This window comes from Notolabrus celidotus, chromosome 9, assembly GCF_009762535.1.
Source record: "Notolabrus celidotus isolate fNotCel1 chromosome 9, fNotCel1.pri, whole genome shotgun sequence".
Classification (NCBI taxonomy): Eukaryota; Metazoa; Chordata; class Actinopteri; order Labriformes; family Labridae; genus Notolabrus; species Notolabrus celidotus.
The window spans coordinates 4905774-4920147 of NC_048280.1; the positions used below are offsets into that span (position 1 = coordinate 4905774).

The following is a 14374-nucleotide window of genomic DNA, read 5'->3' on the forward strand; positions in this document are numbered from 1 at the left end:
AGAGTCACATCAGTTTGAAGTGTAGCCCATCATATCGTGGAGGTTTAGGACAGGTTAAGGAGACAGGAGACACAAAAGGAAAGCTAGTGGAGTAGGGAAAGTTCTTCTTAATAACTTAAAATAATAAAGATGAGTTGTTTGTTTTAATTCTATTTTATTTATCTCTTCATTCTAAGGAAATATTGTCCATTTGTGTCATTATGGCCGTACATAGAGTATAATACTGTGCAACTGTGTATTGGTGGCACTTAAATTTATCTTTGAATAACCAGCTCTGCACGCACAAACAAAAAAAAGTGCTCCATGAATTTAAATAACCGTAGCACGTAGCCCTCTCAACCTGACACCTTCACTGAAAATATCATAAATCACTAAGGAGGATGGCGAAATTATGCTAAAGAGTGCTAACTGATTAGCATTAATGTGCTCACTTTCTCCTTCGAGCACTGAGGCATAGCGGTTTGTTCTTCTGCCGACAGACAATACCATTAACCTTTGCAATTCAGGCTCCGCCGTGCGCTGGCAGGTTAGCGGAGGCAGTGACCCCGAAACTAGATGTTGCTATTGGGGGAACGTGGAGGAGGAAAAGGGGGCGGCGAGGAGAAGGAGAGAAGAGATGAACAAATGCTCTTCATAAAAAAACAAACCCGCTCATCTGAGATCACAGGAGAGTTATAGATCTAATTTGCTTCACGCACAAGCTCATTTCATTTGACACAGTAGAGATACATTTAAGCATAAATCAGGATGAATATACAGATCAGTGTGTGTGTGTGTGTGTGTGTGTGTGTGTGTGTGTGTGTGTGTGTGTGTGTGTGTGTGTGTGTGTGTGTGATGCGGTCTCCCCAGTGTCTCTAATGGTATAGCTTAAGTGCTGGCATTACAAGAAAAACACTCTTATGTATCTCATTTCTTCAACTCAAGTCAGACTCACCTTCATTTTTTCTTTCTTGTTAAATCACAATTTGGTTTTTTTTTGGGTTTCAGCACAATAATTAATTCTCATCTCATTGTTTATGTACACTTTTGATTTGTGAGTATAACTATTTTCCATTTAAGGATGCCGTTCGTCTCTGCAGGCACAAAGTACTTAAGTATTTTACTTGACAGTGAATGAATCAAGGATGATATCTGATCAATTGTTTACCAAGGAAAACATAACCTGACTGTAGCCTCTCACATGTGATGATTTATGTTCTCCATTTATATGTTCTTGCCCCTGATTTTCCATTTACATGTTGATTTCTGGTAAATGATATATGGACCTGCACTTTTCTCATCTTTTGACCACTCATTATTCAACACATCCATTCATTCATCCATTCATTCATTCATTCATTCATTCACAACCAAGCGGCTACCTCCGGTCTCAAAATATGAAGCCCATGTGGAATCCTAAAAACTGCAGTTCATCGAGCGTCCACTTGAGGCTGGCTCCAGAAGTACTGGAACCACATACGCACAAATTAAAAAAAGCCGATCTTTGCACCATTAATAAACATGTTTACAGCCTGGTACAAAAAGCGGCTTGGGTCTACGTAGCTAATTTCTCTATTGGCACACAATGTACAGGGGGTGAGATTTTTCATAACACCACAATTTCAAAGATATTAAGATTACGAGTTTTCCATTACAAGAGGCACAGCTGACTTGACTGACAGGCGGGAACAATGTAGCTCTTGGCTAGGAGGCTCAAAGCCCGCCTCTTTACCTCACACTCGCTCGACAGAAGTTAGGTTGAGATTAACATTTCCAATATGGCTGCCGCCGACAATTGGCTTCAAAACAGTGCTTCAGAAACAGACGGGTGACGTCACGGAGGTTACGTCCATTATTTATATTAGGGATGCTCCGATCAGATTTTATGCTGCCGATTCCGATCAGCCATGAGTGCCGATCACTGCCGATCACCGATACCGATCACATGGACTTTCTGTACATTTTTCAATTTAGTTATGGTGAGTGCTACATCATCTGGGAAAAAAGGAACCATAAAATCACCTTAATTTAGAGAAAAAGGTCTTTTTACTAACTTCTTCAAGAGAAAAAATACAAAAAAAAAACTTGCAGGCACAATGCAGCAACTATTCAGTCAAAAGGACAACTGAGAGACACTTAAATGTACCTGCTATCAGTAACCCAACCTTTAACAGATTGGAAACATTAAGGCTCTCAACAGGCTAAATAGTGCAGAAAGTCTAATAAATAAAAGACAATATGTCTCACAAGCTTGTCTTATGAATATGCCATGTTTGAAACTCGTGAAACTTACAGAGAATGGGATTCCTTCTTTAGGGAGACGTTCGATGTGAGAGTACACTGTCTGGTGGAGCTCTGACAGCGCTACGTCTGTGAATTATTTACGTCCCGGTGGCACGTAGCGGGACTCCAAGTGAGAGAGCAGTCGGCGGAACCCGGTGTCTTCCACCACTGAGAAAGGCTCATCTAGCCCAATTAATTCAATTATTTTTCGGGTTATTTGCTTAGCCTTCTGACTGTCACGCTCATACAGGCAAGTGTTGCCACCGTGGGCTGTGTTAGCTGCCGTCTGACTGATGCTGCTCCGGCTGTCTTCTTTTCATTCACTGCCTCAAAACCTCACCATACTCCACCAAGTGTTTGTTCTTTAAATGTCTTATTAAATCGGTTGTGTTGAAGCTTTTTTAACGTGCTTCCCCTGCGAGGTATTTTTTCGTCGCATGTGTTGCAGGATGCAAACTTTACATCACTCTCACAGACTGTGTAAAAGTTCCACACGGCAGACATGTTTGTTGTGGTTTGCCACTGCACGCCTGCGCAGTGTGAAGGAAAGGGGGAGGGGGCACATTACACACAGGTCCTCTTCAGGCTGCAGGCTGCAAAGTATGAGCCACAGGTGATGGTTTTTTGTGATCGGCAATGAAAGGCATTGATCGGCAAACACCGATCACGTACTTTTTCACAGAAATCGGCCGATAATGATCGGTGGCCGATCGATCGGAGCATCCCTAATTTATATAGTCTATGATACACACACATTCAAAAAAGACAATCTTTACAGCAGAAATAAACAAGTTTACAGCCTGGATCAAAAAACGGTTTAGGTCTGAAGAGCTAATTTCTCTATCAGTACACACTGTTAGTTGAAGAGATTTGTTGATCTTAATCTGCTTTTTACTAAAATTTCTGATTCCAAATGTATTCTTGTGACTGTGGGGAGTTATTTTCTTACCACAACTGTGAAAAATTCAAAATAGATATTTGTAAATCTTGAGTTTTCAAGGGAAAGTTGAATTACTTTACATGCAGTGCTGTTTCTCACTCCAGAAATTATCCAAAGATTGTTTAATTCCTGTTTAATAATCAATAAATTTGAACGCAATTAAGGTAAATAATCGGTGCAAGATCACTTACACATTATTCACCTTAATAATTCCTTGGCTTTCAACCCTGCATGAGACTCTGCTCCTGATTTAGTGTTTTATGGCTTGTTTTTATTTATTGATTTATTGTTTTTATTGTTTTATTATCCTGTGTTTTAATTGTTTTTATACCTGCGTTGTTTGTCTATTTATGTACAGCACTTTGTTCCGGCTGTGGTCGTTTTGAAGTGCTTTATAAATAAAGTTGAGTTGAGTTGAGTTGAGTGTCAAATGTATTGATTATTAAGCAGGAATTAAACAATCTTTGGATAATTGCTGTGCACTGCAGTTAAAAACCTACTGTGAACCCATCAAAATGTAGTTAAATAGGAACATGCCTGTTACTTATAATAAAGCAGGGTAGTTATTGTTAGTCACCTGGTATTGTTGGTAGTTGTAGAGGTTGCTGTAATAGGTCGGGTAGCGAGCAGGTTGGTAGAAGTTGTAGTAGGAGGTTTCCAGCAGCAGGTCTGACTGTCCCTCGGTGTGAGCCCGGGAACCAGCTGACAGGCTGGGGGACGAAGCCGAGCGAATCCCTGGAGGAAAACAAACATTTTATCATTGTTTGTATTTTCTATTCATCAAAGATTATCCTTTTCTGTCTGACTTGTAACATGTTGTAACATTTCTAATTTCTCAAATAGGTGATCAATGAAATTTGAACTTATCTTATGAGACTAAATTTGGCACATAAGCTTTAATTTGATGTTTTTGTTATATCAAATATTAATCTTAGGACTGCATTTATATGCTAGTTTCATTCTAAGGTTAAATAGTCACAACATTTTGACCCACTGATCATCGTTGAAGACTTTTATGTTTTAATGTGATGTTTGCTGGTGAAGAAAACAGCAGAAACATTGAGATCTACTTCATTTGTGCAGATCAAACTTCCAGTAATTCTTTTGATTTATAATTTAAGAGGAAATGAAGACATATCACTTCAACTTTACAAGGTTTTTCTGCTCATTCTTTATCATCACACTCAAAATACTATCAACAGCACCATCTGCAGGTGACAAATGTTTGTGATGTCAATTTAGCACACCCACCACAACACAAACACACGGTACAGATGTATTGTGGGATGAAAACGACCATCAAATCGTGCTCATTATTATCAGTTGTTCTCTCCTTATCAACAAGGCCACATTCCTCTCAGGCAGACTGTGATCTTTCACAATGAAGACAATGTTCACCAGAGGAGCCAAAGATAATGACATTTGTTGTCCCTGTTCTAATTCTTGTCATCAGTGAGTCACAGAGTGCTCGACTCCTTGTTCCACCTCAGTCTTTCCCTCTCTGTTGCCAAGCCAGAGGCCCAAAGTTCACTCTCACAGGAGCACAAAGCAGAATCTGAGCGAAGACTTCGGCAGCCTTGACCACGGTCAACTCGTCATATGTGCTATCAGGCCCGCAGAGAACACCATATCTTTGTTTGACTCCACGTCCTGCCCTTTTATGCTCGGGCCACCACATCAGTTTTAATTTTCACTCATTTCCCATAAAAATGTCTCTCATCTGATAATATGTGCAGTTTCTCATAATAGATGTTTCTGCAGCACTCGAGAGTGAATTCAAAGAGCATGCTGTAGTGTGCCTCAGGATGGTGTAACCAGAGTGCTTATTCTGCCCCATATCTAATCTATTAGAACGTATACAAATACACCATTCAATTTGCTTTTTGTAGATTATGCTTCTTTTATTGATTCATCCTCGCTTCTTTGATGATGTCATTGTGTCTACTCCATCACTGTCTGCAACTCTGCACCACTGAAAACAAGGTTCCTTCTTCATTGTGTTCAGGAAGGGATGTTTATCAGGATGCACTGACTGATAACACTTTTAAAACTTCTTTTGCTGCTATGAAAAGGTGAACAGTCTTTGTGTTCTGTTACTTAACACACCTTGGCTTTTATGAAGCGGGGTTGTACGAGGTTGCTGTCATAGGGCTGGGCGATAAATCGATTGTATTGATTAATTTGTATTTGTGATTTAGGATTTAGGTATCCGGATTTACTCTTTAACTTCCTCCAACATTCCCCTCGGACTCTCTTGACTCACACCCTACCCTGTTGTTTACTTCCTACAGAGACACACACAACAACAACAACAACAACAACATGGCTGCCAGCATTAATGGAGAGTTTGGCTGTTTTTTTTAAACCACCTACTATACTAGCAATATGAACTTATTTGACCAAAATTAAGTATGTAGTATGTGAACAAGAGCAAAATCTGCAGTACGCCGAAACTACCCGGGTGTCGGACTGATTAGGGAAAATTTCTCAGTATGCAGCAGACCTGTCTCCCTTACGTAATGTTTCCCACAATGCACATCGCTAACGTTATGCTTCTTCTTTTTCCTGTATTTGACGGGGGCACTCAGTGTTTAGGTGCTGTGAAAATTATTAAATTCCATAATAACCACTTCTTAATAGGGCTGTCAACGAATATTCCAAATTCGAATATATATTCGAATATTAAAAAAAAATGGAGATTCGATTGTGAAAATTAATATTCGACTGTGGAAAAAATCACATCGGTGGCTGCTTTGTGAGTGGGCGCACTGCATGACGGGTCAGGGACAGGTCACAGGAGTCACACATGCACAGCGTGAAGCAGACGGCAGAGAGAAATCCTTCAGTCCCCGGATCCTCAGTGCGCTCTGAACGTGTCTTTTCCTCCGCTGGGAACATAGTGAATAAAAAGAGATCGGGCCTCTTCACATGTGGACTGTCTTGTGTTTTTGGCAAATGACCTGTCAGGCCTAAGACCCTACATTGACAGTGGACTAAAAGAACCAGACAATCAGTGACACTGGGATAAAATGCAGTTTTTCCTCTCATTTATTTTATACAAGCGCCAAGAATGTAAGTGGACTACATTTTCGTTTTTAACTTTAACTTCAATTAATGTTAATGATATTTGCTTCAATCACTGAATGAAGCCTGCTTATATTAGGGACAAGAGTCAGGACCTTTAATTGCTCTCACAAGTCTTGTTCAGCACTCACTCAGCGCATTACACACAGAGAGGGGGGCCAGCAAGCGAGCGAGAGGTCTCCGGTCTTAAAAGTGTTACGGTATAGACCATTAGGTCATTTATTTGTTTTGTAATGTGTAGGTATGTTTTAGGCATGTTATATCTGAAATAAAAATACATATACAAGTAGTTATGTCTCCTTGTATTAGTTTGTCCACCTGTTATTGACATAATGCGCAAATATAGATATTCGAATGGTTCGAACCTATGGGGTTTTTTAGAGCGAATATTCGAACGTAATTTTGGAGCAATTTTGACAGCCCTACTTCTTAACTTTTTAAATCATAGGTTGTCTCAATGCCTGACCCAGCATACTGCAGACCAGATCCAACTGAACAGTCAGACCTCAAATTAAGTACGCTGCATATCGCTATATATATGGTTCCCGTTGTACAATGGAAAAGCCCGGGTTTGTCCACATGCTCTCAAACTCTCATCCTTCAGGTATGTGCTAAACGGCCACATGTTTTTTTTCTGAAGTTGCCCTCCCTCTTCTGTAATTCAGAACCCCCGAAAAGATGTCTAGAGAGCTGGAGGGGATTTTCTTTGATTCCACTACAACAGACATATGGTACAGTCGCACCATGCAGACTGGGCTCTGCAAAGTGTCTGCCGTCATAAATCTTACTTCCCTAATGAACACAAAGGTTAACTAATCACACAGGGGCTAAAAACTTCATTTGAGTAATTCTTTTTTCATTTGCAGTGTTTTTTAAGAAGGAGAAGAAACATTTATTAGAATCATAAATCGAGTTTGGTATGAAAAAAATCGGATTTATTTCTAGTCCGTATTGCCCTGCCCTAACTTGTCATAATTATGTGTATTACACACAAGGGGTCTGGGTAGGCTCTGACCTTTTGTTGAAAAACCTGGTGAAGGGCATGGGTCAACTCTACTACATAATTTAGCTAATTTTAGGAAAGTCCCACCCAGACATAATGTTGGTGTAAGGGTATGCTATACTGAGAAAGCCCATCTGTGGATGCAACACATACTGCACATGTTCCTGCCAACAGGTGGGATCATAGGACAGTGAGAGAGATGTAGTTGGCAATACTGAACCTGTGACAGCCAGAGAAGACGATCCGGTAGGTGTTGGGGTTCGTCCCTCCACAGAGTACAAACAGTCTGGTCCTGCCTCATCCTTCACCATCACCTCAGAGCTGGACAGAGTCACAGGACTACAAATACCAAGCTCCTCTTCCTGAGCCTGCTGCCTTCTCAGGGCGACCTGGAGGGAGGGAAATACAACATCTTTCTCATCATCTGACTTCCCAGAACAGACTCATTATCTGCTTGATGATGCTACAAACATGAAACATGATCAGACAATTATAACATATTGCTTTCATGAGAAATACAAACTATGGCTTATGTATAAATATGTAGTCTTTTCTGCTGTTCTGTCCACACATTACTTTTCTAAATAAAATACAGTTCTCTCTTTCAACACGAAGAAGTCAAAATACGAACTTTGAGATTTATCTATTTTCTATTTCTATTGTTTTAATAACCTTTAACTTGAATTTACTTTAGCCTTTGACCCCTTTAGTAGAAAACAGGCTAAATTAAAATGTACAAATATTTTTTGGGGATTTACATGAGAGTAATCGGACACTTTCTAGACCAGGGGTGTCAAACATGTGGCCCGTGGACCAAAACCTGCCCACCAGAGGTTCCAATCTGGCGGAATGACTTTACAGAGAAGCTATTAACTGCAATTTTTCAATAAAAGTAACTACTATTTTAAATTTGTCCTCTGGGGGACAAATAAAATCATCAAACTGCACTTTTTTCCGGGACTTTTTTTCTCAAAGTGAGAAAATAGATTACTTGCTGTTCGCATAATCCGGTTGAGATTCATAAAGACTTTTTAGAGCACTATAAGATGATCCAGTAACTACTAAAACTAGCACTACACCCCTGCATACAACACTGTCCAGCAAGCAAATTGTTCCTGCTGGAGCTGAGGGGTCCAAATTAATCAACTTTACCTTCTTTATTATTATAATCTCTGTTCTTTTGCAGTAAACATCACACTCTGTGTCAGGTGAATGGGTAACCTGTGTGTTTGGTGTGTTCGCGGCAGGTTTCAGGGCTTAAAGAGTAAAATATTCGACCCCACTATGAGACTCATCATGGCAGAAAATACAACAGCCGTTTTTGTAAAAAGATAGTTCATTAAATGTGAACATTTTCAGAATGTACTTGTACTTTTTTGCGCTAAACCAAAGGGAAACATTTGGAGTTTTCATTATTTATAGGTTATTATGTTATTAATTTGCTGGTCCGGCCCACTGAAATGAGTTTGACGCCCCTGTTCTAGACCAAATTATGTATGAGTGAATTATGAAAAGCACATTTTTAAACATTTTGCTGTATTAAAAGTATGCAAATTACACATTTCACAAATTTGATAACATTAATAGTAATTAATATTTCCATATACCTGCATTTTTTTACAATTCACACACTTAGACAAGTTATACAGTTACAGAAAAGTGCTACTTATCTCTTAACACAGGGGATCCCAAACTTCTTATTCTGTGACCCTCAAAATAACAGAGCCAGAGCCTGGAGACCCCCACTAACCTGATGTGGGTAAATGCTGCTCACAGAACTAGTAGGCCAATCCAAAAACCTACAGATATCTTTGTAATTTAATTTTTAATTTCCTTAGGGGTCATGGGGCAACAAAGTAAAGAAGATAATGTATGAAGTTTTACATTGTTGCATCTAAAATTTAGCTACAAAGTTTGTATATGTTTTTACAACAAAAGAATAAAAGATGCAATTTTATATCATTCTAAGTTTTTATTGATTTTTGGAAGTCATCTGTGACCCCCCAAGGGGTCCGGTACCCCACTTTGGGAACCACATATAGATTTACATATTTCAAATGGCTGTAAAACGCTCTAATGTTACTTCATGCTGCAAAATACAAAGTAACAAAGTTAATAAACACCAAACTTGGAGGGGAAAGCAGTATTTATCAACTTTCTGCTGTTAGCAACAAGTGTGACGATATTATTCAAAACACCTATTAACAGTATAAAAGTGTGTAAGCTAGCTGAGTGATGCTTTACATTTAGCTAGGTTAGCTAGATGCACTTCTGAATTGCCACGGTTTAATAAATGAAATAAAGCGACAGAAATTAAAGAAAAGTTGCCCATATCATAAAAAAAGTATTTTAAAAGTTAATATTTATGATATTATTTAGTATTTTCTAAATAAATGTTGTATTTTTGGCTTCCCTCGACCGTTAACATTTTATTTACACGACGACCTCTGACCGTTTGAACCGTTATTCTCAGCTAACGTCACGCGCTCATTCAAATGTATAAAAGGATGTTACCTGGGCCGCCATCACTCTCTGCCGCTCCGCTATCAGCTTGCATTTGGGACACTGGCAGTCCCTCCAGTTGCAGAAGCGCTTGTGTCCCTTCAGAGGAGACACAAAGCCGTGGTTCCGACAGCGGGAGCACTTGGGCATCCTCGGTGTTTTGGGGCCTTTTGATGGGCACAGAGGTTCGGTGGGCTCCGGTACCTGCTTGCTCTGCTTGGCCTTGCTCATGTCTACTATGTGATAAAAGCACAGATAAACCTGGTCTACTGCTAAACCTGCACAACTCTCCGTCTTGTGGGTACTATGTTGAAGTTTGTCCCAGTAGCAGGGCAGGCTCGGCTGGTTAAAGTCTAGACCGGTGCCAAGCTGGAGGATGTAAGGTCACGGTCTCTCCCCGCCCTGATGATGCTGATGTGGGAGGTTTTTATACTGTCTATGTCATTGTGGGGCATACAAGCAGGAAGAGGGGGGAGCTGGAGGGACAGTGAGGGTCCTTTACTCCAGCTCCATTTATCATCAGTGGTGGACAGTAACAAAGTAAATTTACTTGAGTACTGTACTTTTGGGGGGACTTATTACTTTTACTCCACTACATTTCGAAGACAATTATTGTCATTTTTACTCCACTACATTTCTATCAATGCTCTAGGCCTATATAGTTACTCACTACTTTTGCTTTCACGTCAGCTCATGAATTCCCTTCTCTTTTCTGAAATTTAAGTAAACTTGATTTAAGTAAATGCATTTTATTGGAGAATCTATCAGAAATCAGCTCCATTGATAAAAGAAGATAAAAGAAAGAAAGAAAGAAAAGTTGTTTTTTGATGGAAGGATGTATAGATTGATGCATAGATGGATGGAATTGATGGATGGATGGAAGGATGTATTGATTGATGCATAGATGGATGCATAGATGGATGGAATTGAAGGATGGATAGATGTATAGATTGATGCATAGATAGATGGATGGATGGATGTATAGATTGATGCATAGATGTAGGGATGGATGTATAGATTGATGCATAGATGTATGGATGTATGGATGGATGGATGGATGGATGGATGGATGAATGTATGAATGGATGGATCCATGGATGGATGGATGGATGGATGGATGAGAGTAGCCTACGTTTTTATACCCCAAGAGAAAATAATAGCATCTTCTGGCATACATTAATTTTAGAGAACAAGAGGAAATGACAAAACTACAAACAAAAAAAGGAGCAGTCAAGTTTGGACTAGGGATGCTTCAAAATTTGCCAGTTCGCATTGCCATTCCCATCCATTTGAGTCAAACAAGGGATTCAAGTTGACTCAAAAACACCATATTTCCCAGAAATGTAGTGGAATGTAATGGAGAAAAACAAAATCTGGATAAAGTAACAAGACTCAAGGTACAACAGCTTCAGCGTGTAATCCAATTCTTAAAACCAGTGCAACAGCTCACACAAAAAGACCAAGTGGGGCCTATAAGAACATGAAGATCAAGCCAGCAACCAAAGAGAAGCAAATAAATAATGTGTTACTTCATTATATATTTAATGTAAACAACTTTTCTTGTACTTCTCAGTTTTATCCGCCAGAGCAAAGGCTGCAAACATCCACTGAGATTCATCTGCCCCAAATTGGCTCCCTTTAGAGTAATTGAAATAAATGAACTCTAAAGGTAAATGTAAAGATCTCGGGAGTGAAAAAGTCAGCCAAGCTTCTCTAGCAGAGGGTTATACACTCATTACATCAGCTCTGCTCCCACTTGAACACACACATGTACACAAATATAGATTTCAAGCACATTAAAGCTTCAGATTTATGCAAGAGAGTTAGAGAGTTGAACTGAAAACAAAACATCTTGAAAACCCATGACACTGCTCGTTGTAATATTAGAAGATAAGGTGGACTTACCTGGTGCTGACGTCATGGTGTAGATAGAAACCATCATTTTGTAAATACAGACCATTTATGTTCTCTTATTGGTTATTTTTGACTTCATTTGGCTCAAATGTTTGAAAATGAACTCCAACACCTGCTGCAGGATTCCAAACAGCCAAACAGGAAGAGAGGACATCCAATGGGCTTTTGAGGAGAGATCAGACTATACCATTACAGGAGCTAGGGGAGGTGATGGGTTTACTCTGTCAGGGAGTAGTGCAAAAAAACTCCTTTAAAGACACTTTCATTAAAAATGTTCCAAGTTGGGACAATTTCTAATGATAAGTAATTAAATGAAAAATAGCTGCAGTTTAATACAAGTCAATTTATTCAGCATTTTTAAACACAAGCCATTTAAATACATCACAATGATTCTGTCAAAACCAGCCTTATGACTCTTGAGGGGATGCTAAAACATAAAACATTTCATTTTTAAACATGGCTGCAGGGAAGTCTTAAATGTGCATGATCTGATGGTTGATCCTCATATCAGCTGGGGAAGACATTTAATAATAATAATAATTTTTATTTGTAGAGCACCTTTCAAAACCAGGTTACAAAGTGCTTTACATGGGTAGCAAATAAAACAGGCAGATCATAAAAACACACAAGTCAAGATAAAGAAATAAAACATATTTTAAAAGACATAAAATTCCCTTAAAAGAACTCTAAAGGAATAAAATTCTTTCAAAATATATTTCTTAAAGACGGTTAAAATAAAATAAAATTCAGATAAAATCCGGGAAGGCTCTGCGATAAAAGTATGTTTTAAGAAGGGATTTAAAAGAGCTCACTGACTCAGCAGACCTGATCTCCTCGGGCAGAAGGTTCCAGAGCGTCGGACCCCTTACTGCAAACGCTCTGTCCCCTTTTGTTTTCATTTTCATTTAGTGAATGTCTAAGAGAGTTATCCTTGATGCTAAACTTCCACTAAATACCATTATACCTCACAACAGTTTGAACTGTGTCTGTTACTGTAATATTCCCACTGGGTGTGCTGCTGTAATATTGCACTTAAACACATTTACTGTTGCTTTTTTCATAAGCACTGATACGTAGTGAGCAAACACTCTCTTATTATTAATTTACAGGCTTGACTGAGCTGAAACTGAATTAACCTCCACACAGGTCAGTCAGTCAAGCCAAGTGAATTTACAGGCAGGGAGTGAAATAGAGCAACCAATTAAAATCCTTGCAGCCAAATAGAGAGGCAATGAAAAGTTACCAATTAAAAGTAGACATTTAAACAGCCCTGAACACCGCTTAAGATAAATAACTGCTACACTTCACTGGCTGCAGTCCTGGCTCTAACTGAAGTCAGTACTGCAACACTGATTTTAATCACCTCAGAAGTAATAATGAGAGATTATGATGCAGTAATGCAGTCTGTTATTTAACACATTAAACCTTTCTATTAGCATGACTAATCTCTATCACACCAGTAACTGGATATAGAGGTCAGCCACTCAGATACATATGTGGTTTGTTTTCAGAGAAAATGCTGAAATTAAAGTGACATAAAGGAACGATGTAAACAGGAATTTGACACTTCAAACTGTGACATTTCTTTCATGCATTTACAGTTTGCTGTATCATGCAACCAGGAAAATTGTTCATGCACTACCGGCTCATACCACACAGGGGAGCCACTGAAATTGGAAATGATCAGAGAGGAAGAAATGCATGCACGAAGAGAACAAATCAATAAATATATCTAACCCTTCCATAAACAATTTTCTTATCAAAAGGATATATTTGGCAAAACTTAATATTTTAGTAACCTCACAGATTTGTCAGTGACAGATTTAGTCTATCATGAGTTGGTTGTGTTGCTTTTTCTATAAAAAAATATTAGGGTTTTGTTATCTTTTATTTCACTTGAACATGTTTTTTGCACAGCCAATAAAAATAAAAATAAAAATAATATTAATAATGATATTAATATTTATTTATTTATTTATTAACCTTTATTTAACCAGGTAAAAACCCATTGAGATCAGGATCTCTTTCACAAGAGTGACCTGGCCAAGAGGTCAGCAGCACATGTCATAAAACAATTACACGAAAATGACAGTACAAGTTAAAACATACAATTTATAGTTGCATAGTGTTTTACAATAGGAATAAGATGTGTGGAGGCTGTAACAAAATTTTAAGGTTTAAAACACAGGCACTGCTCAGTGCTCTCACGCTGTCTGTCCCTCAGGATAGAACGGAAGGCTCCAAGTGTAAAAAGTTCAGAGAGTTTCAGTTTAGTCTGTAGAGCATTCCATGCCATGGGTGGAGCAAAGCTGAAAGCTCTTTTTCCAATTTCAGTTCTTACCCGAGGAACAGATAAAACAATAGTGCAAGAACGCAAAGTATAGGAACTGGTAATATTAATACTGATATTATTATTATTATTATTATTATTATTATGAGTAATATATATAAAAATAATATATAATAATATTTATATATATATCACACTTTTCAAAGCAGGGTTATAAAGTGCTTTACAAAAAAACATTAAAGACAATAAAAGATAAATGTGAGGAAGACAAATAAAAGGAAATTAAACAATGTTGGAAGAAAACAAAATTCTGAAATGAATAAATATAAAGTATAACATAGAATAATAAAATAAATAGCATTTATAGAAATGACGTTAG

General features: G+C 38.4%; 1 protein-coding gene across 2 annotated transcripts in view; it reads right to left on the reverse strand.

Moving 5' to 3' along the window:
- The window catches only part of dmrt1 (doublesex and mab-3 related transcription factor 1), a 48239-nt gene extending 36391 nt beyond the window's left edge, over positions 1-11848 (reverse strand). The window contains exons 1-4 of one of the 2 annotated variants that reach the window (XM_034691664.1): positions 11697-11848; positions 9804-10027; positions 7510-7678; positions 3780-3937 (exon numbers count right to left, since the gene is read on the reverse strand). In XM_034691664.1, the coding sequence (XP_034547555.1) occupies positions 3780-3937; positions 7510-7678; positions 9804-10027; positions 11697-11751 (606 nt within the window). In that variant the 5' untranslated portion in view covers positions 11752-11848. The remainder of the gene's footprint in view (positions 1-3779; positions 3938-7509; positions 7679-9803; positions 10028-11696) is intronic. The other variant, XM_034691663.1, reaches the window with a different exon arrangement.
- Between the last annotated feature and the right edge of the window lie 2526 nt (positions 11849-14374).